Raw genomic sequence first — 23,380 nt, 5'->3', positions numbered from 1 at the left:
TGTCTCGAACTGTGCCTAACCTCTCTGACACTCTCTGCACCCACTCGCCTACCCTCTCCGGGACCAGCCACACAGAGGCACTCCTAGGTCCTGCCGGCCCCGGCACCCGAGGATCAGTACAGACGAAGTCCCCAGCTTGCCTCTGTTCCCGCCAGCCTCGCCTCCCGACAGTGGGGATCTGTGGGGCCCTGCCCTTCAGGTAGCAACAATCCCACCTCAGGCCAAGGGTCCACAATGCCTAACACAAACTTGGGGTAGAGTTAGCCGGAAGACAATTACCAGGGCAGTTTTGAGGATTCTGGAATTAGAAAAGGATGTTTCCTTGAGGGAAACAATATACATTTTTGAAAAGGGCATTTATTTTTCAGCCTCATGCTGTAAATAGATATCAGTGTGAAATGTGGCCTGGCATCATTACCATTACTGGGAGAGAATTAGGAAATTGTTGGACTCCGTGACTGGGCAGCCTATGTTTCGAGCAGAGTTTTCTTTGGATGACTCCCCAAGAATGAGGCAAGCAATACAAGGCATATCCAGTACCTAAAACGTCAGCCTACTTTTTTGGAAGGAGGATTTCTCTCCTTTACACTGGCAATCACTGTTGCCTCTAAGAGCCGTGTTCATGTGTGCGCACACAGCAAGCAGAGCGCACAAAAAATCCCAATATTTTTTGCATTATGCTGACTCATAGCGCACAAATTTGAACTTTGCTTATAAAAGGTTGGACAAAAGAACATATGTGTGCACATAGCCTTTCAAAAATTAGAAGGAACTTACTGGCAATGGAGAAATACATTAGATAATTTAATGTAGATGGAGATTTTGGTTTCCAGATTGTCTTTTATGCACTAAAGGGGAGTTTCTTGCATTTTGAGACTTATAGTCAATCACTTTCTCACAAGCTAGAAGGGAGTTACTTCTTGAATTTTAAACTGGGAAAACTTAATTCAGTAAACTGGAATACTTGATTTAGTTACAATATTCCCTGGCATTGTAACAGTGGCATACAAGTCAATCTTATGCCAGCATTGGAGATTGACTAGGGGTTCGAGGGAAGAACAGCGGGCGAGGAGAACAAGGTATAACAAGGACAGCTCTGGGATACAAATTGTATATTTGTCTGTTATTGGTAGGTAGGGGGGGAAAATGTAAAATAAATACCTATTTGTATATCACTGTATGCCGAGTGTTTACCTATCTATTGGTTGTTTTCAATAAAATGTTTGAAGTTGAGGAGAAGCCTAGTGCAGACTATGAACTAGGGCAAATCACTTTACACTCTGTTTGCTTCAGGTTCAAACATAAGTGAATTTTAAACCCAGGGTGTGCCAAAACCGGGAGATACACAGGTATTCCAGCTGGCGCGCACTGATCGGATTTTAAAAGCTGCCCATCTATGTGCGTATCTCCTGCTGAGTGCACAAGTGAGAAAACCCCCAAAAAAGGCAGGGCACTGGGGCAAGGCTGGGACATGGGCATTCCGGGTCTTTAACATGAAATCTTACATGCACAAGCGCTACGGGGAGATATGAACAGTATCTGAATTCAAGAAAGCTTAAGGACCAAAGGACTTCTAAGGAATAGGAAGAACCATAAACTGCCTGGCACCCATTGTGAGTGCCTGAATGTACTGGTATAACCTTGCTTTGCTGAGATGTTTATTCTTAATCAGTACCTTTAACTGATTTCAATGTTTAGTCCTTACTGTCTATCTGTTAATCTGCTACTGATCTCACTTTAAAATGCCCGTACTCACCTTTCATAATTTATTTAAAAAGTGGGTGGTAAATCCAAATACATATAAATAGAAAGCTGAGCAATGTGGATGAGCAGACTAGATGGGATGTATGGCCTTTATCTACTGCCGTGTTCTATATTCAAAAACAACCTACCAGATCTTCAAGGAGTCAGTCCTGGGCTTTGTCCCAGTGCATCTATAAACGTGTGGCTCCAATTCAACTACAAACACTAACCAAAATGTGGAGGAAGTAGTTTGGCTGCTGTATTTAATCCACTTAAATGGGAACAAAATCAGCTTTACGCTAACATCTCTTGTATCCAATAACCTGGGGCCATCTCAAAAGCTAAACAGCAACCTTCACAATTCTGGTCCTTGGTCCCACTCCAAGCCTAACAGACCAAGACAAACAACATACAACACGAACTATCAGAATAAGGCATCAAACATTTTCATGTAGTTCATGGGTAAATACTGAAAACCAGAGCCTTTTTTTGGGAAGGGGGGGGGGGATGTGAAACACCTCACCACACACTTTTTATATAGATTCACAGACACCCCTCCATTGTTATATATATATATATATATTTATATATATATATATATATATATATATAATACTGAGGAGAACGTGCCTATGTTCGCACTCACACGTTCACAGACTCGCACCCGCACTCACTCACTCACTCACTCACTCAGTCATTCATTCTCTTTCGGATTCTGCAGGGTTCAGATTCATGGAGCCGTGGCGTCACGCGGTCCCCACAATTTGCCGTGTGACGTCACAAAGCCCCCCCCCCCCCATCATCAGGATGTCACTGGCCCCCTACCTGCATGTTGGGCACGAAGCCCTTCTTGATCCGCCAGCAGTTCCGCGTGATTTTGTCCAGATACTGGAGCTCATCATTGTAGTTACGGCTCATACCGACGACGGCCGCCACCACCAGCACCACATCGGCTACGGGGTGAAGCGCATGCGCACACGCCTGCACCACGCCGCGCGCGCGCACCGTCCCCTGATAATGACGCAGGGCTTGCGTCACCAAGGGGCAGGCTGTGACGGGAGCCTCCGAGGGGCCAAACTTCCGCTTGTTTCCTGTCACCATCGCCTCCTGAATGGACCGTGTCGGCCCTTCCTCACCGCTGCCCCACCGGCCGTTATAAGCGCCCGCAGAGGTGACTCCCCGCTTCCACCTGCCCCGCGCAGGCTTCGCCCTCCGGTCTGCAAGATGGCGGCCGAGCCCACCCCCCGGACCGTGCAGCGGGGGAGGGTCCTGACCGAGACCCCGGCCAGGAAGGAGCTGGCGTGGCTGCAGGCCCCGGGGGGGGGGAGTCCACGAAGTGTTTCTCCCCTGTGCACGCAGAACGGGAGTAAATGTTTCGCGTTCCGGGAGCTTAACTTTAGTTTCCCTCGGTCAGACCCACTAATATGGCGGCCGGAGCGGCGCTCCCCCCGTCCCTTGAGGGGGCGGGGCGTCCCGCGAGGCTCCGTGTCCGGAAACGCGGGAGAGGCAGCGGCGGCCCGGTACGGGAGCTGTAAGGCCCGAGGGACGGAGGGAGTGGAGCCTGGGGTGCGCGCCCTCCTCTCCCACTGGTCTTCTGCCTGTCTCTCTCCATCCCACCCCCCGATCTGACCACTAATCCTCCACCCCTGTTACTGGTCATCTCCCACCCTTACAGTGCTCTGCTGCCCCTTCTCCCACCCCCCGATCTGACCACTAACCCTCCACCCCTGCTACTGGTCATCTCCCACCCTTACAGTGCTCTGCTGCCCCTTCTCCCACCCCCCGATCTGACCACTAATCCTCCACCCTGCTACTGGTCATCTCCCACCCTTACAGTGCTCTGCTGCCCCTTCTCCCACCCCCCGATCTGACCACTAATCCTCCACCCCCTGCTACTGGTCATCTCCCACCCTTACAGTGCTCTGCTTGCCCCCTTCTCCCACCCCCCGATCTGACCACTAATCCTCCACCCCTGCTACTGGTCATCTCCCACCCTTACAGTGCTCTGCTGCCCCCTTCTCCCACCCCCCGATCTGACCACTAATCCTCCACCCCTGCTACTGGTCATCTCCCACCCTTACAGTGCTCTGCTGCCCCTTCTCCCACCCCCGATCTGACCACTAACCCTCCACCCCTGCTACTGGTCATCTCCCTGTCTCCAAACTCCCACCCTTACAGTGCTCTGTTGCCCCTTCTCCCAGCCCTGACTACTAACGTTCTCACTCTCCACTGGTCATCTCCCTGACCCTTTCTCCAAGCTCCCGCGCCACCTCCCAATAATACTCTGCTGCCTCTTCTCACTGATCTGACCACTAATCCTCCACCCCTGCTACTGGGCATCGCCTCTGTCCCTTTCTCCAAGCTCCCGTGCCCACCTCCCAGTATCCCGCTGCACCTTTTACCATCCTCCCTGTTGCCCTACAATCTTTCACCCCCACCCCACTAATGCTTTGCTGCTCTTTCCCAGCTCTCCACTCCTGAGCACCAGCCCTACCGCTCTCTCAAGCCCCCCTACTCCCTGATTCCCTACTACCTCTCTCCCAGGCATCCTTCCCTTCTAGTCCCCACCCCACCTCTTGATGCCCTGCCCTTCATCCAGCCTCCTATCCCCAGATGCCATCCCTTCTAGCTCCCCCTCCCCACCGCACCATCATCCCTTTAATCCCCCACATGCCCTCTCCCTCCTAGCCTCCCATCTTTTGATGTTCTGCTGCTTGTTTCCCAGCCCCCCTCTGCCAACCCCTCCAGCCAAATTAGCCTTTTACATCCATCTTCTTTCATCCTATATACCTTTAAGTCGTAGAGCAGGCAGGTGTGCAGCACTCATCTTACCCAAATTATTGTAATTTACTTTTAGTGGCCCCTCTGCCTGAGAGTTTCCTGTATTTGGGTAGTAGCCTTTACTGAGATTTTCATGATTTTTTTTGGAAAGCTATATGGTCTGGAATACAGAAATAAAATAAAAATGTTGTTAGTTGTGGTACAGGGATCCACAACATCCTGAGAAAATTAGAGTAGATCAGGTGTTCTTGTTGATATCACTGTGTCGTTTGCTTTTTCTGCATTGGGTAAGGATGACTTACAAATGTAAAAATAATTATATACAATTGAAGGTATTCCTGTCTGGAGACAGAAAGTGGGTTTATGCATTTCCTGGTTTTGGAGAGTTGAGTAGTCTTGAGATACGGATTTGGAAAGGACTTCAGGCACATTTTGATTATTTGTGGTTTGTTGGATATTTGTCTTATCTTGGTCTGGAATTAGTGTTGGTAATGACTTGTTTTGGCTAATGACACCTTGTTCAATTTCACTTTGCTTTAGTCTCCTTTCTTTCAAGGAACTGCTATGATGTCCAGAGAATATCCATATGTGGTTTTTTTCTGTAGGTAAACCCCATTTTCTGGGTATTTTGGTGTTCTGTTTTTGACATTTCAGTGAGGGGAAACAGAGGGTACAAGAGATGCTGTGCTTTAATCTCCTGTATACCTGGATGTCCGTGCTGCTCCTCCTATGCAGTGTTTGTCTGGTTTCCCAGCTAGCATCCTGTAGTTGCTAATTTTATACAATTGATGCATCTTAGTTTGATGAATTCCTGTCTTGCCTGTTCTTCCCTACTCCCTTCTCATGTGTTTCTCACAACCCTTTAGTCCTGACAGTGGTTTCTGAATAGCATCCACAGATTGTTTTTGCAGTGTCTGGTGGCTTCCCTAGTTTTGAAATGAACCAGCCAGTGTTATAAAAGTAATTGCACTGGCTGTGCTTATTAGTGTCTGTTTACCAAGAAAACAGAAGTAATATGTGCATTAATTATAGGGGCAACCAGAGGGAGCTCTGCAGCTGAAACATCATTCCAGACTCTCTTAAAATGCACTGAACTATGCAGAAATAACAGCACACCAGCATCAGAACTCCAACGCTTCCTAGGTCCCCAGCGTTTCATCATCGGATAAAAGTTACTGCCTTCCAGGTATCCTACTTTACTTTTTAGTTTTCTTGAGGGGCTGATTTGGATTATGTGCTGCATATTAATATTGACTACTAGAAGCTGCTGAATTGGGCATATAGCCAAGATGCCTAGCAGATATTTGGCTATGCAGATAGTGTGACGCAGCCTAAGCCCTGAAAGCAGCATTTTGATCTCTAGTGGTTCTAAGGCAGGCAGTAGCTAAAATGAAATTTGTTAACCAGGAGCTGGAATGCAGTGTAAAGCACTTTGAGACCTTAAAAAAGTCACTGCACTTGCTGATTAGGGGATTAAGCTGATTGTTCAAATTGTAATTCTTTATCCTACCTATTTCATAAAACTGTGGGTACTAGCCCAGTTTGTGTTGGCTCTTTTTAGTGCCAGGCTAGAACATGCTATTGTGGTAGTTAAATCCATCCGGGCAAATAAACAGTAAATAATCTGACAGTAGACTGATTGGGATGAATTTTGTGGATGGAAGGTCAACCATGGGATTGACATCTAATCTATTGAATGTAGCCTTGATCTGGAATGGGTGAGTTTTATTTATAATACAGCACAAGGGCACTAGTGCTCCATTCCCATACACCTGTGTGGTGTGTTCTCCCTTGATGATTGTAAGCCAGGGTATTTTGGCAATAAATAGCAGCTCATTTTAATTTCATTTCTGATTTGCATTCTGCCTTTTGTGACTGATTAGCCACATCTAAGCAGATTACATTTAGATGCTGTAGATATTTCCCTGTCCCCAGAAGGCTTACAAGGGGCCTGTTTACTAAAGGTTTTCTCCTATTTTGTGTCTATGGGAAAACAAATTAGAAAATCAGGCTCTAAGTTTGTATCTGCGGCAGTGGAAGGTGAAGTGACTTTCCCAAGGTCACAAGGAGTGTCTCCGGAATTTGAACCCTGGCTTTTCTGGTTCGCAGCCTGCTGTTATAACTTCTAGGCAGCAACTCCCAAGACATGACAGAGTGTCGGGGATTATGACTAGAATCTTGATATCTGTGCATATACAGCACAAATTGTTCCCTCCTGTATGTGAGGAGCTTTGTTAACCTTTATCTTCCAACTCAAATACACAAAGCTCAGCAGGCAGAGTTAGGCAAAAAACAGAATTTGAAAATGGGAAAAATATATTTTTTTTTCTTGCTATCAAATAAATGGAATTTTAAAACCAGGCTGTAAAAAAAAGCATAAGAAATAGTGTTTACATCTTAAATATTACTATTTTAAATATTTTAACATCCAATTTTGGTATACATTGTATAGTGCACAGGGGTTTGTGAGACAGGTTTATATGACCAAGCATCAAAATCGTTCAATGCAGATGAATCCAGTAAGGGGACAGCCATCCTGTAAGCTTAGAAGCAAATTGCCTTCTACACTGAGCATTTTCTGTCTCCTAGGGGTCTCTGATCATGAAGCTCCGTGTGCGAGTGAAGAAACAGACAAGTTGGGGTAGACCTGGAATCAGAGGAACCCACCCTGCATGACCTGAACAGCAGCTCTCTGCTTCTGTCTTACCTGCTCTGGGCTACAGGTACAGTGCTAAATACAGATAATAGTGGGTTTAGCCAACTGAAATGTCATATCTGAAGTGTTTTCCTGTGCATGTATAGTGTGCCTGTAGAGTATTACACATATTAAAGTTGGTTAAAAAAAAACAGTTTAAATTATTAGCCAGACTCAACAGAGACTGCCAAATCTCACATTACTCCTATGCTGTTTTCCAACTAAGAACATAAGAAATTGCCATGCTGGGTCAGACCAAGGGTCCATCAAGCCCAGCATCCTGTTTCCAACAGAGGCCAAACCAGACCACAAGAACCTGGCAATTACCCAAACACTAAGAAGATCCCATGCTACTGATGCAATTAATAGCAGTGGCTATTCCCTAAGTAAACTTGATTAATAGCCGTTAATGGACTTCTCCTCCAAGAATTTATCCAAACCTTTTTTAAACACAGCTACACTAACTGCACTAACCACATCCTCTGGCAACAAATTCCAGAGCTTAATTGTGAATTGAGTAAAAAAGAATTTTCTCCGATTAGTCTTAAATGTGCTATTTGCTAACTTCATGGAGTGCCCCCTAGTCTTTCTATTATCTGAAAGAGTGAATAACCAATTCACATCTACCCCGTTCTAGACCTCTCATGATTTTAAACACCTCTATCATATCCCCCCTCAGCCGTCTCTTCTCCAAGCTGAACAGCCCTAACCTCTTCAGCCTTTCCTCATAGGGGAGCTGTTCCATTCCCCTTATCATTTTGGTTGCCCTTCTCTGTACCTTCTCCATCACAATTATATCTTTTTTGAGATGCGGCGACCAGAATTGTACACAGAATTCAAGGTGTGGTCTCACCATGGAGCGATACAGAGGCATTATGACATTTTCCATTTTATTCACCATTCCCTGTACATACCCGGATCAGCCCAGACCTGGGTTTTATTTCCCCTCCAGCAGGCGGAGACAGAACAATTTCTATGGCCTCTGTCGTATACCCCTGAGGTGCCACCTAGAGTCTGTCAGTAGTATTCTGTCTCCAGCAGGTGGAAGAGGTGCTTCCCTGGAGTCTGGTATTTGGTTAGGATTTAAGGGTCTTTTGTATGTTTTTCAGGTAGTCTGTGTGTACGGCTGACAAGTGAGGGGTCATATTTTTGATCTGGTTCCCCTTTTTAGCCTCCCAGGGGGTTGTCAGGTCCTGGTGGGACCACCCCCCCTGGTATTTGAGGCTCAGTGTGAGAGATCTAATTTAAGCTGATTCACTGAAGTTATGTGGCTAGAGAGGTGGAGGTAAAAATGAAGCTTTGGAGCACTGACATTTGATTGAAACGTAATACTCATAGTGGCACACTGTGTCATATGTTTACTGGCTGCCACAGGCATCAAGTCTGCACATTTATAGAAAAAAGTTTTGATAGAAAGATTGATTGGATGGGCAAGATTAGCTATTTACATTAATATGACAAAGACATGAGATTAAAAAGTGGAGGGGTAAAGTTGCTGTCCATCTCTCTTCTGTTAGCCAAGAAAATAATTCTGCTGTCTTAGAAGGGAGTCGAAATACCTACATTTAATTCCTGGACTGGGTTAATGCAACAAACGCACAATTAAACTCTGGAATTTGTTGCCAGAAGATGTGGTTAGTGCAGTTAGTGTAGCTGTTGGTGTAGCTGGGTTCAAAAAAGGATTGGATAAGTTCTAGGAGGAGAAGTCCATTACCTGCTATTAATCAAGTTTACTTAGGGAATAGTCACTGCTATTAATTGCACCAGTGGCATGGGATCTTCTTAGTGTTTGGGTACTTGCCAGGTTCTTATGGCCTGGTTTGGCCTCTGTTGGAAACAGGATGCTGGGCTTGATGGACCTTTGGTTTGACCCAGTATGGCAATTTCTTATGTTCTTAGGAGCAGAGGGTTGAGGACCCTGTAACTGCCCACTGAAGGTGATCCCGGGGGTCTCGGGCTTTCACCTTCAGTTAGCCCCCTGTAAGATTTAAATAAAAAAAAAAAATTTGGGTTCCTGCGGCTTTAAATTCTCCTGCTCTGCCAGCCTAGCTTGCTCACCGCGGGTGTTGATGTCAGACTGCGGACAGCTCCGATCGCGTCGGACTTTGATTTCTCCTGCTTCTCTCTCCGCGCGCGGCTCTCCTGGACCGGCGTTTGTACAGAGTGTCTCTCAGGGCCAGAGATTTGCGAAAGCTGGATGTGAAACGGGTATTGTTGAGTTACCTGGAGGTCACGAATAGTTTTCTTTTGACGGATCATCTTTTCATCTTATGGAGTGGACCCAGAAGGGGTCAGAGAGCTTCCAAGGCAACTGTCGCCCGGTGGCTGAAGGAGGCTGTCGTGTCGGCATTACCTTGTACAGGGCCGGTCGATTCCGGTCGGGCTTAAGGCTCATTCTACGCGCTCGCAGTCGACTTCGTGGGCAGAATGTCAACAGGTGCCGTCGCAAGAGATTTGTAGGGCGGCTACCTGGAAGTCCACTCACGCTTTCGAGAGACACTATAGACTTGATGTCCGGGCACCTGAGCCTGGGGAGTTCGGAGCCAGTGTTCTCCGAGCGGGACTCTCGTAGTCCCATCCTGGTTAGGGAAGCTCGGGTACATCCCAGGAGTCTGGGCTGATCCGGGTACGTACAGGGAAAGGAAAATTGGTTCTTACCTGCTAATTTTCGTTCCTGTAGTACCACGGTTCAGTCCAGAGTCCCACCCAGGGAGAGTCCGCTCGGCCAGTAGTTCATCCTTTCTGGTTGTCAGTTCATATGCCCCCCTGTTTAGGGTCAGACTTATAGGGCATTGTTGTTCAGTTACGAGTTCTTCATTTCCTCTGCTCTTCGGGGGCAGGTTGCTCTGCTTGGGTACAGTGGAGTACTGACCGACTCTAGGGGGCACCTCAGGGGTAGACGACAGAGTCCACAGAAATTGGACTCTGTCGTCTACCCTGCCTACTCTGAACAATTTTGTATCATCTGCAAATTTGATTATCTCACTCGTCGTATTCCTTTCCAGATCATTTATATATATATCCTTCTCGGCAAAAATCCAAACAAAACTATTATCAACCTCAATGTTTGCTTAGAAAAGTAGCCAAATGGTTCCCCTAAACAAGCTAAGTTTGAACCCTTAAAAGACAGATGCTATAGATTGGTTAAAAAAGAACTTGCTCAACCACAACTGAAAGCGACCCTCTGTGATACAACTCACCCTCCACCCCAAGTCCAGAGTCCAGACTTCATACTCTCCACCAAAGCCCAGGTCCAAGCAGTGAGCAAAACTGCCCTTTTCCAGCTCTGCTACCTCTGACCTCTCCTGGAAGACTCTGCCTTGGAAATTATTTGGCTCTGTGTAATCTCCCACTTGAACTACTGCAACTCACTCTGTGTTGGAATCCCCAGCATCAACTGCTGCCTGCGGCTTCTGCAGAACACAGCAGCCTGTGGGCTCTCCAGTGCAAACAGAGGTGACTGAATAACTCCAGTCCTGAAATCCCTACCCTGGCTCCCAACACTCTAATATACGTACCCGGGTCAGTCCAGACTGCGGGTTGTGCCTCCCTTCCAGCAGATGGAGACAGAGAAAAACTTGAAGAGCACCCCTCTTAACCTGGAGTGTCACCTGCATCTCTTCAGTATTTCTCTGTCTCCAGCAGATGGAGGTGGTGCAAACCCTGCAGGCTTGACCTTCTGTTGGGGTTAAGGCAATCTCTTCTCAAAAAAAAAAAAAAAGAGAAATTAATTATAGGAAGCAAACAGGATCGAGCAGGTTTAAACATATCCTCCCAGGGGGTAGGCAGGTCCTAGTTGGACTATCCCCCCCTGGCAGCAGGCTTAAGGAGCTGGGGTTGGTGACCCCCTCAGGGCTCCGAGAGTTAAGGCAAAATACTGACCACCCCCCTCCTTGTGCCCCCGGCCCGTTTAAAAAAAAAAAAATGTACAGACGCAGCCTGTCAGCCTTTTTTCTTAGTTTGTGCTGTACGGCTGCTGTTCCTAGTCTTTCATTCTGGGCTCTGGGTAGCTTTCCGGCATTTTTTCTTCTCAGGCAGCCGGTTTCCTGATCCTAGCATTTAAAACCCTCAAAGGTTTGACTCCAACAGATCTCTCACCTCCACCCCTATGTCAGGCTTCCCTCGTGGTACTGTCCTTGAACGCAGTGACCCTCACCAACACTAGAAGAAGAGCCTGTGCAGTATCTGCTCCAGTTTTATAGTATACCAAACCATCTCTCATCAGATTCACCCCTGATTTCCCTTCCTTCAGAAATCTGGCTCTCATCTAGTAACATGAGCTTGATGAACCTACTCTAGACATCCCTTGTATCCCTTTTGCACTATTAATACCAAGATCACGTGCCATTTTTGTTAAAGTGTACCTACGTTGTATAACCTGTTCTGTTCATACACTGTGTCTGAAATCTGCTATACTAATTATAACACACTCTCTCCCGTTGGAAAAGTGTGCCATAAATATTGGCTTGACTTACTTATTTTCATATATGGTGGAAGGGGATTAGAACGCAAGTTCTGCCCATGGGGCAGTTGAAGCCAGGGACCTCATGCAAAGTTAGCTATGAAATTACTGTCCCAGCACAGAGCAGGCACAATTCAGGCAGCAGCAGTACAAAAACCGAAGCAGAAGCATTGCAAGCTTCATGCACACATTGCCCTGCTGCAGCATAGGTAGCAGTAGCGTAATAGTACTTGCCAGGTACTTGTAGCCAGGATTGGCCACAGTTGGAAACAGGATGCTGGGCTTGATGGATGCTTGGTCTGACCCAGTATGCAAGTTCTTATGTTCTAATAAAAGATGTGGGCTCTGCAGACTCTGTTAATGTTCGGTGGTAAATTAGAAAAGGTTGAGGCCATGGAATGCTCTTGGCAGCTCTGCAGAACTCTGATGCTCTCTAACATAGTCAAAGCAAATTGGTTACCCAGAACGCTGCGTGGAGGGTTTGTATCTGAAATGTCTTTAAAGGAGAAAGCCTAGGGCAGGGCTTCCCACACCTGTCCTGGGGACCCCAGAGCCAGTCAGGTTTTCAGGATATCCACAATGAATGTGCATGAGATAGAATTGCATGTACCGAGTCTCTGAGATATGCAGATGAATCTCATGCATATTCATTGTGGGCATCCTGAAACCCTGATCAACTGGGGGTCCCCAGGACAGATTTGGGAAGCCCTGACCTAATGAGAGCTGCTTTGCATCCCATAAAACGACTCGGGGCGGCTCACAGCGTCTGTCTAATAAATGCAATAGCAGTGTGTCCTTCTCTCCCCCCACCCCTCCTCTCACAAGAGCTGGGGGTAACTAAAACCCACAAAATGTTCCCAATCAGACCTTCATGTGAAAGGATACACTCTGTTCCTCCCTTTCCCTTCCACTCGCTGCTGGGATGTATCATCTTTCAGTTTCCTGTGTTTTTTGCATTTCTAAGCTCTATTTTAAAGGTATTTGAATGGAATTCAGCAGCTGCTTTTAAATGAATTCCTTGATTTTAAAGAAAGAGAGGTGATTTATCAAATAAAATGAACAGGGTGAGTAGTCAGAATGAAACCGACTCCTGGGGAGTGGATTGAGGGGGTGCGATTTAGAGGGAATTACTGTCGAAGTGGAAATGCTTCAGTCAGCACTTGTCTAACACAGATCTGAATAATGTTTCTGGCTTTGGCAGGTCAGAGGCTTTGCCACTCCCTTATCTCTGCCCCCCAGCTCGTGAGGTGGCATCTGTATTGGATGATAAAACATTCTCTGCCTAAGCTCCTCAAATGCAGTTGGACCGTGCTTGTTCTGCCATCTCCTGACCTGGGGCAGCATCGGTCATTCAGGTCTCCTAGAAATCTGAGACCCTAAAGGTCATAGGAATTACTTGTGGTCACTTTCCTCTCACCCCACTGGGTGCTTCCCCCTTACCCCCTGCACTTCCTGACTTAAGTGGTCCTCTCTGAACCCAGGGCATCTTGGGACCCTTCTCCTCTCTAGGCCAGAGAGAAGCGCCATCGAGCTACACACCTAATCCCATATCTCTTTATCCTTTCTTACACCAATATTTGATCCAGTTATTTTATCTCAATATTTACAGTAAAGTTTCCAAGTTTTTGTTCAATTATTCTGTAATTATCAGTTCTGGGGAACTGATAAGCATGGGGGTAACCTGCACGGAGCAGCGGTTACTACTCTTAACAGAAGGCATGGGATTACAAGCCTTGATGCTTTTGATACAACTTGAAATTTGCTTTCTACTTCAGGGGCTGTGTGAGAGGGGTGGTGGGATAGAGGGACTCTATTCAGAGACACCAAAACGAGCCCTGACTTTTACAGCCTGAGGTACTGGTGCAGGCATAAGAGAAAAAACACAGGGCTGCTTCTATAGCCAAGTCCATAAGCAAAGCACTTCCTGCATAAGGCTTGGGGATAACTGCACGAAGCAGCACTATCTGCCATCATTTCTATGTTACTGTGTACATAAGCTTTTGAAAATGAAGAAGCCGGTCTCCCTACATAACTGAAACTAAATATGGAGTTTAGCTACTTGTCAAGCAAGCAACACGCTGCATTTGGACAAAGTAGTGTTAAAACCCGAACAGGAAATTCTTTTAAGTTGGAGCTAAAAAAAAAGTCACCGGTTGGATGGCAGCATGGTGCTGAAATCACACACATCCCGTAAAATGTAGTTCCTGTTCATACCCCAGATCAGTCCAGACCAGTGGGTTAGGCATCCCTACCAGCAGATGGCGGCAGAGAGCAAACTTTGAGTCTGTGCCTGTAATTGAGAATGCCACCTGCAGCCCCTCAGTATTCCTCTGCCTCCAGCAGATGGTGGCAGAGAGCAAACTTTGAGTCTGTGCCTGTAATTGAGAATGCCACCTGCAGCCCCTCAGTATTTCTCTGCCTCCAGCAGATGGTGGCAGAGAGCAAACTTTGAGTCTGTGCCTGTAATTGAGAATGCCACCTGCAGCCCCTCAGTATTCCTCTGCCTCCAGCAGATGGCGGCAGAGAGCAAACTTTGAGTCTGTGCCTGTAATTGAGAATGCCACCTGCAGCCCCTCAGTATTCCTCTGCCTCCAGCAGATGGCGGCAGAGAGCAAACTTTGAGTCTGTGCCTGTAATTGAGAATGCCACCTGCAGCCCCTCAGTATTCCTCTGCCTCCAGCAGATGGCGGCAGAGAGCAAACTTTGAGTCTGTGCCTGTAATTGAGAATGCCACCTGCAGCCCCTCAGTATTCCTCTGCCTCCAGCAGATGGCGGCAGAGAGCAAACTTTGAGTCTGTGCCTGTAATTGAGAATGCCACCTGCAGCCCCTCAGTATTCCTCTGCCTCCAGCAGATGGCGGCAGAGAGCAAACTTTGAGTCTGTGCCTGTAATTGAGAATGCCACCTGCAGCCCCTCAGTATTCCTCTGCCTCCAGCAGATGGCGGCAGAGAGCAAACTTTGAGTCTGTGCCTGTAATTGAGAATGCCACCTGCAGCCCCTCAGTATTCCTCTGCCTCCAGCAGATGGCGGCAGAGAGCAAACTTTGAGTCTGTGCCTGTAATTGAGAATGCCACCTGCAGCCCCTCAGTATTCCTCTGCCTCCAGCAGATGGCGGCAGAGAGCAAACTTTGAGTCTGTGCCTGTAATTGAGAATGCCACCTGCAGCCCCTCAGTATTTCTCTGCCTCCAGCAGATGGTGGAGGTGCAGACCTGCAGTCCTGATTGTTTGGGCGTTCAGAGAATTTTTCTGCTCCTCAGGGTCACTAGGTCTTGGTTTCTCAGACCATCCCCTGGGTTGAGCCGGGTGAACGGGGGGGGGGGGGGGGGGGGGGGGTGTGGTTGGATACCCCTGGTGGTTCTAGCCCGCTTCTTCCAAGGCCCCTGATAGCCAGGGTCTGGCTCCCTCTTCGGCCGCGAGGTCCCCTCCTTGGGACAGCTGCCAGCTCAGGGAAGTATCCCTTTAAGGGTGGTTTTTTTTTTTTCTTTTGTCTTTCTTTTATTAAAGTTTTATTTTAAGTTAAAAAAAAAATGTGGTTTCTTTTTGCTCTGCTTCTGAGCGCAGCAGCTGTGCCGGTTAATCGGCCTGCCTGTCAGGGCTGCCGCCGGCTTGTGGGGGAGTGGGAGTCCTGCGTACTGCAGCCGGGGGGGGGGGGGGTCTGAGCTTTACCCGGGAGGGAAGCAGGCGAGGTCCGACGCGATTTAGTGTATCGTGGTTCCTGGCACGCGCGCCATTTTGCTTTTTTTTTTTTTTTTTAATTCCTCTCAGCCTGTCTCTGCTTCCCGAACGGTGGCGGCAATTTTTTAGTGCGCCCTTTTTTTAGCAAGTTGCCGCCTATAGGACCAGGGACTCGAGCGGCCCTCTGACAAAAAAAAATAATTTTTTTTCCCTTTCCTTTTTCTGCCACCAGAACGCCTCACGATATCTGAGTTACCGACAGCGGGGGCTTGTGCGGCCTGCAGCTCAGGGCAGTCCCACTCAACTCCCTTTCTCTCTGCACGGGTTGTGCTCAGGGAGGGGAGGTCTGCCCATTCTCTGGACTCTGGTTTGGATGCTAAAGTCCCCAGGGAGGGACAGCTGATTAAGGAGGCACTTCGTGGTCTGCCCCCTCTTTCTCCTGTGGGGCAGGAGCAGGGGCATGAACTTGAGGAGGATACTGACTCAACTAGCAGTGATCCTGAGGGAGATTCTTCCCTGTCTAAGGGATTTTCTCCTGAATTTATCCTACTTATGCATGAAGCCTTCTTGGCTAGGAAAATGTTTTACAGGCTTCCCAAGGATATTCCTACTAATCTCCCGGAGGGTGATGACCCTCGGGTCGTTTGGCTTTTCAAAAAAGAAGAGCTATACCCGCTTATCCCCCATGTTCTGGAGCAGCTGGGGGGTCACAGTGTCCTTGATGGTCTTCAGGGGCCTCCCAGTTCCTTCCCTATTCCGAAGAAAATACAAAAACTCATTAGCCGGGAGTGGGACTTCCTGGACTCGGGACCCAAGGTAGGGAGAGCAATGACTAAGCTGTATCTGATGTCGGAGGAGCATCTAGATCACCTCAAGACTCCCAAGGTGGATGTGTCAGTTTCTGCAGTCACCAGGAAGACCACAATTCCAGTTAGGGGGGCATCCGCTCTCAAGGACTTTCAGGATTGAAAGTTTGAAATGCAGCTTAAACGTATGTTTGAGGTCTCTTCCTTGGGTCTTAGAGCAGCCATCTGTGCGAGCATGATGCAACGTGCCGGTTTATGCTGGGTCTAGAAGCCACAAGATCTGTCGTCCTCGGGTCATTTGTCCCCAGTCCAAGCAGCTCGTCTGGAGGTGGGAATTGCCTACGTGGCGGATGCCTTGTACAACCTAGTATGCACGGCTGCCCAGGGTATGGTTTCAGTGGTATCGGCACGGCGTCTCTTCTGGCTCCGTAATTGGTCAGTGGACATCTTGTCCAAGACTCAGTTGTGTAACCTTCCCTTTAAGGGAAAGCTGTTCTTCGGGGAGGATCTGGATCAGCTTATGAAGTCCCTTGGGGAGAACAAGGAAACAGGTTACCAGAAGATAGGAAAGAGCCAAGAAGATCTTTGTGCCTCACTCCCAATTTCGTGAGGCATTCAGATTTCGTCCCGGGAAGTGGACTTCCTCCTTGGGTCCTAAGCAGTCTTCAAATTGTCACCGCTCCTTTTGTGGACCTGGTGGCTCGTCGAGAGACTGCCCCAGTCAAGGAGCCGCTACTGGGAAGTCGGCCCAATGAGATCAGGCTTACCCACTCCTCAGGCGTGGTGGTCGGGGGCAGGTTGTCTCGGTTTTACGAGGAGTGGGTCAGGATTACCTCCGATCAGTGGGTTCTGGAGGTTATTAGTCACAGCTACACCTTGGAATTTTCTCGGCCTCTCAAGGAGTCCTTTCTGGAGTCGAGCTGCATTTCCCAAAACCAAACGGGAGCAGTTCAGGAAACACTTCAAAGATTACTCTTGTTGGAAGCCATTGTCCCGGTGTCCCTGAGAGAGCAAGGTCGCGGACACTACTCCATTTACTTTGTGGTCCCAAAGAAAGGGCATGTTCTGTCCCATCCTAGACCTGCAAAAGGTGAACCGGAATTTACGTGTTCCCAGGTTTCGGATAGAGACCCTGCGCACAGTGATTGCCGCAGTCTGCAAAGGGGAGTTCCTGGCATCCTTGGATCTCAGAGGCATACTTACACATTCCCTTTCGAGAGGATCATCAAAGATTCCTCAGGTTCAAGGTGCTCAGAAACCATTTCCAGTTCCGGGCTCTCCCGTTCGGTTTGGCTACGGCTCCTCGCACCTTCACGAAGCTCATGATTGTTGGAGCAGCGTTCTTGCGGTGGGATGGAATTCTGGCGCATCCATGCCAAGACAGCGGAGGCGGTTTCGCATTCAATTCACCAGGTGATGCAGGTCCTGGAGACCTTAGTTTGGGTCATCAACATGGCAAAGAGTCACCTAACTCCGTCCCTGTACCTGGAATATGTGGGGGTGGACAGCCCAAGGGCAGTGGTCCCTGATGGAAGGGTTATGGTTAATCAACCATCTGGCAACAAGGGCGGTTCAGAGGGCACTGTTCTTTTTCCCTCCGATTCAGGGACGGGGCAGTATGTGTGTTCTCTGACAATGCGACGACAGTTGTCGATATCTATCGCCAGGCGGAGCAAAGAGTCGTTTTGTTGGCTCAGGAGATACACAAACTCTTTGCTTGGGCGGAGCTTCATCTAGTAGCTCTTGCAGCCTCTCACATGGCAGGTGTGGACAATGTGCAGATGGATTATCTCAGCAGACAACAGCTGGATCCGTGAGAATGGGAGCTGTTGGCAGAGGCCTTTGCAATTCTTCGCCGCAGGTGGGGCAAGCCCCAGTTCATTCTCATGGCAATGAGGAAGAATGCCAAGGCAGCCAACTTTTTCAGCTGCCAAAGGGAGTTTAACTCCGCAGGGATAGACGCTCTGGTTCAGCCGTGACTAGAGAGGCTTCTGCTATGTCTTTCCTCCGTGGCCGCTCGTAGGTTGGATGTAGCGGCGCATTGAGCAGCATCAAGGCCAAGTTATTCTGATAGCGCTGGAGTGGCCACAATTTGCGGATCTAGTTCATCTGGTGGTAGACAGGCTCGTTTGGTTAAGCTATCTGAGGGGAATGCTGCGTCAGGGACCCATCTTGTCGGAACAGGCAGATCACTTCTGTCTAGCGGCTTGGCTTTTGAGAGGCGATGTCTTTGCATGAAGGGGTATTCTGAGCCAGTAATTTCTACTCTTCTTCAGGCTAGACGATCCTCCACTTCTTTGGCTTATATCAGAGTTTGGAGGGAGTTTGAATCCTCGTGTGGGGAGCATGGCGAGGATCTCTTACAGACTAACTTTGCCCAAGTCTTGGCCTTTTTGCAAGAGGCTTGTCAAAGAGTTTGGCCTATAATTCTCTTCAAGGTCAGGTTGCAGCCTTGAGTTGCTTCAGAGCAAGATTGCAGGGCTGACCCTTAGCATCTCATCCGGATATAGTACGTTTTCTTAAAGGATTAAAGCATTTGCAGCCTCCAGTCTGTAGACTTTGTCCATCCTGGAATCTTAATTTTGGTTTTACGAGTACTGTGTGGTCCTCCTTTTGAGCCTTTGCAAAGGGCTTCTTTGAAGGACCTTATGCTGAAAACGATGTTTCTGGTGACGATTTGCTGCACGAGACGAATTTCGGAGCTCAAAGCATTATCATGCAAAGAGCCCTTCTTGAGAATTCCCAATGATGGTCTCGTTGCAGGAGGTTCCTTCCTTTTTGCCGAAGGTAGCGTTGGCTTTTCATCTTAGCCAGACAGTGGATTTACTGTGGTTTTCGTACCTCATTCTCCCCATGCAAGGAAACTTCATATTTGGATGTGCGTCTGGTTCTCGAAAGGTATCTCAAGGTCACAAATAGTTTTCGGACCGCAGACCATCTTTTTGTGTTATTCAGTGGACCAAGGAAGGGTTGCAAGGTGACTAAAAGTAATATTTCTCCTTGGTTGAAGGAGGCGATAGTTTCGGCCTATATTTGTAAAGGTCTGTTGATCTCTGAGGGATTGGGGGGGGCATTCCACTAGAGCACAGGCAGCCTCCTGGTGTCTCCACAGGAGATATGTTGAGCAGCAATGTGGTCCTGTTTGCACACTTTTACTAGACATTACCACCGTTTGGATGTCAGGGCCCCAGAGGAGGGCTCCTTTGGTGAAACTGTGTTGCGTACAGATCTTTCAGGATCTCACCCAGTGTAAAGGGGCTTGGGTGCATCCCACTTTCTGGACTAATCAGGGGTATGAACAGGAAAGGAAAATTGGTTCTTACTTACTAATTTTTGTTCTGGAATACCACAGATCAGTCCAGACTCCCAGCCCATTCTGATTATTTTTTCGAAAGGCCTTTCCTGATGCAGAATTTAACTTTCTGCTGCAGAATATAATTGTGTATATAGTTCTTGCTTGTTTGAGGCTGAAAATTCCTTTTTCTTGCCCATAGTACAGGAGTCAGTTTGGTTGGGAGTTCCAACTTGTTTCCCCATCGCTTTTTAGAGCAAGAAATCCTGGAGTTTTGGGGGTTAGATATCTTGGCTTGGGTACAGGTCAGTACTGAGGGACTGCAGGTGGTGCACTCTGTTATGTAGCAGTGCCTCAGTTTTTTTTATCATCTGCCTCCATCTGCTGGTAGGGATTCATAAACCCACTTGTCTGGACTGATCTGTGGTATTCCACGAACGTAAATTAGCAAGTAAGAACCAATTTTCCTTTGTGGGGTATTTTGCAACTTAGATTAGAAGGGTCTGTGCTCATGTCTGTCCCTGCTATTGGTGAGAAAGTTACTAACACTTTGTGTGCGCTCTCTCTCTCTCTCTCTCTACAGTTCAGATACACCATTTACGATCACACTGAATGGCAAAGATGCCCTCCGTGGAGAGCAGGAGCCTCTGGTTTCTTACGGGATCGTTGCAGGGGATTTGATATGTTTGATACTGCCAGAAGCCACTGCCGCAGCATGTCTCTCACCTCAGCGGTATTCCACGCTCTCTCTCTCACCTCAGAACAAGCAGGTAGCACCCTCTGTAATTACCGTGTATAGCCAGGCCAGGAGGGTAGCTGAGGCAGGACCCAATGAATCTCCGCAGAGCTGTAACCCTATGGCTGGAATCCGGAATAACCCTACGGTGAGTACCCTGAGAAACCAGCACGCTTTGATCGTGTACCAGCAAATGTGCTGAACTCTGTCTGTGCTGTGCTGAGCAGAGCTGACCAGGGGTGGAGTCTGGGACCTTTATGGGCAATAAATTATCCATGGTTCCCATTCAGTGGATGAACCTAATTCTGCCGGAGCGGGGCTGAAGTGGTCTGTGCCTCTGAAGTAAAGGGACGGGCGTATAGTAATGCATGCGGTGCCCCGCTGTGGCTTCGTTCTTCCTGGGCACTGTTGATCGGTCTTGTGCATTTCTTTTCCTGATTTTTAAGTCAGGAGGAAGCCGAGTCCCTGCAGAATCGGGCTTCAGGGTTATCGCGGCAGATGAAGGTGCAGAACCCTGCCCCTTGGAGCCAATGCTATGCAGCGAGGCCTCGGACGGGAAGGTGCCGCACTCCCTGGAGACCTTATTCCATGCGGCCGAGTGCGCCAGCGCCAACGATGCCATGGTCGTGGTGGTGCATCTCCTCATGCTGGAGACAGGGTACTTGCCTAAGGTAAGAGAGCAAGCGGGACGTTCTCGCTGCTTTAGCTTGGAGTTGACATGTCCTGTAAACGGTTTGTCCCTGGAACAAAGCGACTAAGGCAGAATCCGAGTCACTGGTAAAGCAGCGGACTAAGAGTGCATGGCCTCTCCTGCCTTTCTGTCCCAGTACAGTTATTGGGCTTTACCCCTTTTTTGACTAAAAGGTGTGCAGCTTTGATTGGAGCCGTTCCCAGGCTGAATTCAGGCTTCACGTTTGCCAGTCTGGGGGGGAGGGGGGTCCTGATGGTGACCCGTGCGGTTGTATCCTAATTTACAGATTCATAATGGTGGAAGTAACTAAGTAGGGAAGGCTTTCAAAAACTTTAAATGCTAATATCTGAGAGGGAGTTCTAATGATTTTTGACTGAAAAATATGAAATATTACTGATGTGGTGCTCTAAGCGAGTTAACAACCCTAATAAAATACAATCTTGGTGCTGATTTGGGGGGTGGTTACTATATTACCCTGTATGTTTTTGCTATTGTGTATGTTTGGCATGGTATGTGCAGAACAAATGAAACTCTGTCAATTTTGTTAGGTTTTTGCAATTCAGTAGAAATATTTGAAGATAATACTACAAATAATGCATATAAGTAGAATGTTTGAAGCGGTGAGTATTGTTTAAAAAGAGTAGGGATGTGAATCGTTTTTTGACGATTTAAAACAATCGTCAGATATATTTTAAATCATCAAAAATCGTTAAGAGTCGCGATACAATAGAAATTCCCTCGATTTATCGTGAAAAATCGGGGGAGGGGGAAGGGCGGGGAAAACCGGCTTTTCTAAGGGCCCATTGGCTCTTAATACCTTAAAGGTGGCAGCCATCTCTTGCTATAGAGGTCATGTTCAGGGTAAACTTCTGTCCTCTCATCCAGATGTGTCTCAGTTCTTGAGAGGAATTAAGCATATTCAAGCTCTGATCCGGAGTCTGGTTCCGCTTGGGATCTGAACTTTTTAGTTTTGTCTTTCCTGGTGTGATCTCGGTTTGCTCCGCTTAAGGCTATTTCCTTAGGATTGCTTACTTTGAAGACCGTCTTTCTATTTGCAGTCTATTTGGCCAGGGACTATCGGAATTGCTGCTGCTGCTTTCCTGCAGGGAGCCTTTCTTATTAGTTACCATGGAAAGGGTTCAGCTGCATACAGTTCTTTCCTTTCTTCTGAAGGTGGTTTCTGACTTCCATCTGAAGACTACATGCTTCTGTGTCTCTTGAATGTATGAAGACATCTTTTGAGATATCTCAAGGTCACTAGTGATTTCCAGAGATCAGACCATCTTTTTGTCCTATATGGTGGCCACAGCAGCATGCTGGATTAAAAGGCTGATTACAGCAGTTGATGTGGATTTGGAAACTCCATTACTGAAGCAAGTATGGGCGTATTCCACAAGGGTGCAGGCTACTTTGTGGGCAAAGTTGTGGTTGGTCTCCCCTTTTGGAGATCTGTATGGCTGCAGCTTGGTCATCTTTGCATACCTTATATAAGCATTACAGTCTGGATGTCAGGATTAGAGAGGAAGCCACCTTTGCTTCTGCGGCATCCTGCCCTGTTAGGAAGTAGCTTAGGTACATCCAGTCTGTCTGGTCTGGTCTGACTGGATGAAGAGGAAGGTGAAATTACTTCTTACCTGAATTTCCTTTCCTTGAGTATAGATAGGCCAGTCCAGTATCGTCACTGTCTTCTACCTTCCATGCCTTTCAGAGGTTGTTTTTTGTAGACACAAAAGCAGAGTTAGGAAATTGATGGAGAGATATATGCTTTGCCCTTAGTGAGTGTTTTTCTCCAGTTACTGTTGGACATGCTTCCTTTGTTGTTGCTTCCTTATTCTTCTGGAAGTCTGCTGGTTTACCCCCAAAAAGGTATTTATTTACTTTTAGGGATTTATAGACCACACTCTACATAAGGGGCCTCATTTTTTTTTTTTTTTTTTGTATTCTTTATTTATGAATTTTCAAAACAAATTAAAATTCACATTATTCTGTTTCCAATAACACATTGAAATTTTAAGGAAAATAAGGAACATAAACGTTTTATACATTACTAAAGAATTAAAGGAAAATAAATTTATTTCCTTATTCCCCAATTACCAAACAATATAGGGGTCCAAAGAGCAGACCTAACTTATTCACTTTAAGAAGAAAAACACATTCCTAAACAGGTAAGACGGAAGAATACACAGATCTCTTTAATTCCAACTACTTTAACTGGAAGAGTCCATAATTTGACCCTGACCCTGAATTCTACGATCTTCGAGGAAACTTTCCAATTCTGAGGGATCATAATAGACATATTTTACTCCGTCTACCCTCATAATGCATTTGCATGGGAATCTTATTATGATCTGGATTCCAAAAGTTCTAGCTAAATTAGCTAACATAATAAACTTTTTTCTACGTAATTTTGTTTCTTTTGCTTCATCCGGGTAAACCCATAGCTTCTGACCTAGATATAAGATGGATCTATTCTGCATAAAAAGTTTTAGAATTTTATC

General features: G+C 47.2%; 1 protein-coding gene across 1 annotated transcript in view; it reads left to right on the top strand.

Annotated features, from left to right (window-relative positions):
• Positions 1-7,028: 7,028 nt before the first annotated feature.
• LOC115082079 (F-box only protein 7-like) overlaps positions 7,029-23,380 on the top strand; it is a 47,662-nt gene continuing 31,310 nt past the window's right edge. The window contains exons 1-4 of the mRNA XM_029586344.1: positions 7,029-7,043; positions 7,210-7,247; positions 20,039-20,339; positions 20,638-20,862. Of these exons, the coding sequence (XP_029442204.1) occupies positions 7,029-7,043; positions 7,210-7,247; positions 20,039-20,339; positions 20,638-20,862 (579 nt within the window). The remainder of the gene's footprint in view (positions 7,044-7,209; positions 7,248-20,038; positions 20,340-20,637; positions 20,863-23,380) is intronic.

The sequence above is a fragment of the Rhinatrema bivittatum genome, unplaced genomic scaffold (assembly GCF_901001135.1).
Source record: "Rhinatrema bivittatum unplaced genomic scaffold, aRhiBiv1.1, whole genome shotgun sequence".
In the NCBI taxonomy this organism is placed as follows: Eukaryota; Metazoa; Chordata; class Amphibia; order Gymnophiona; family Rhinatrematidae; genus Rhinatrema; species Rhinatrema bivittatum.
The sequence above is the reverse complement of the archived record's forward strand: the minus strand, read 5'-3'. Positions and strand labels throughout refer to the sequence as shown.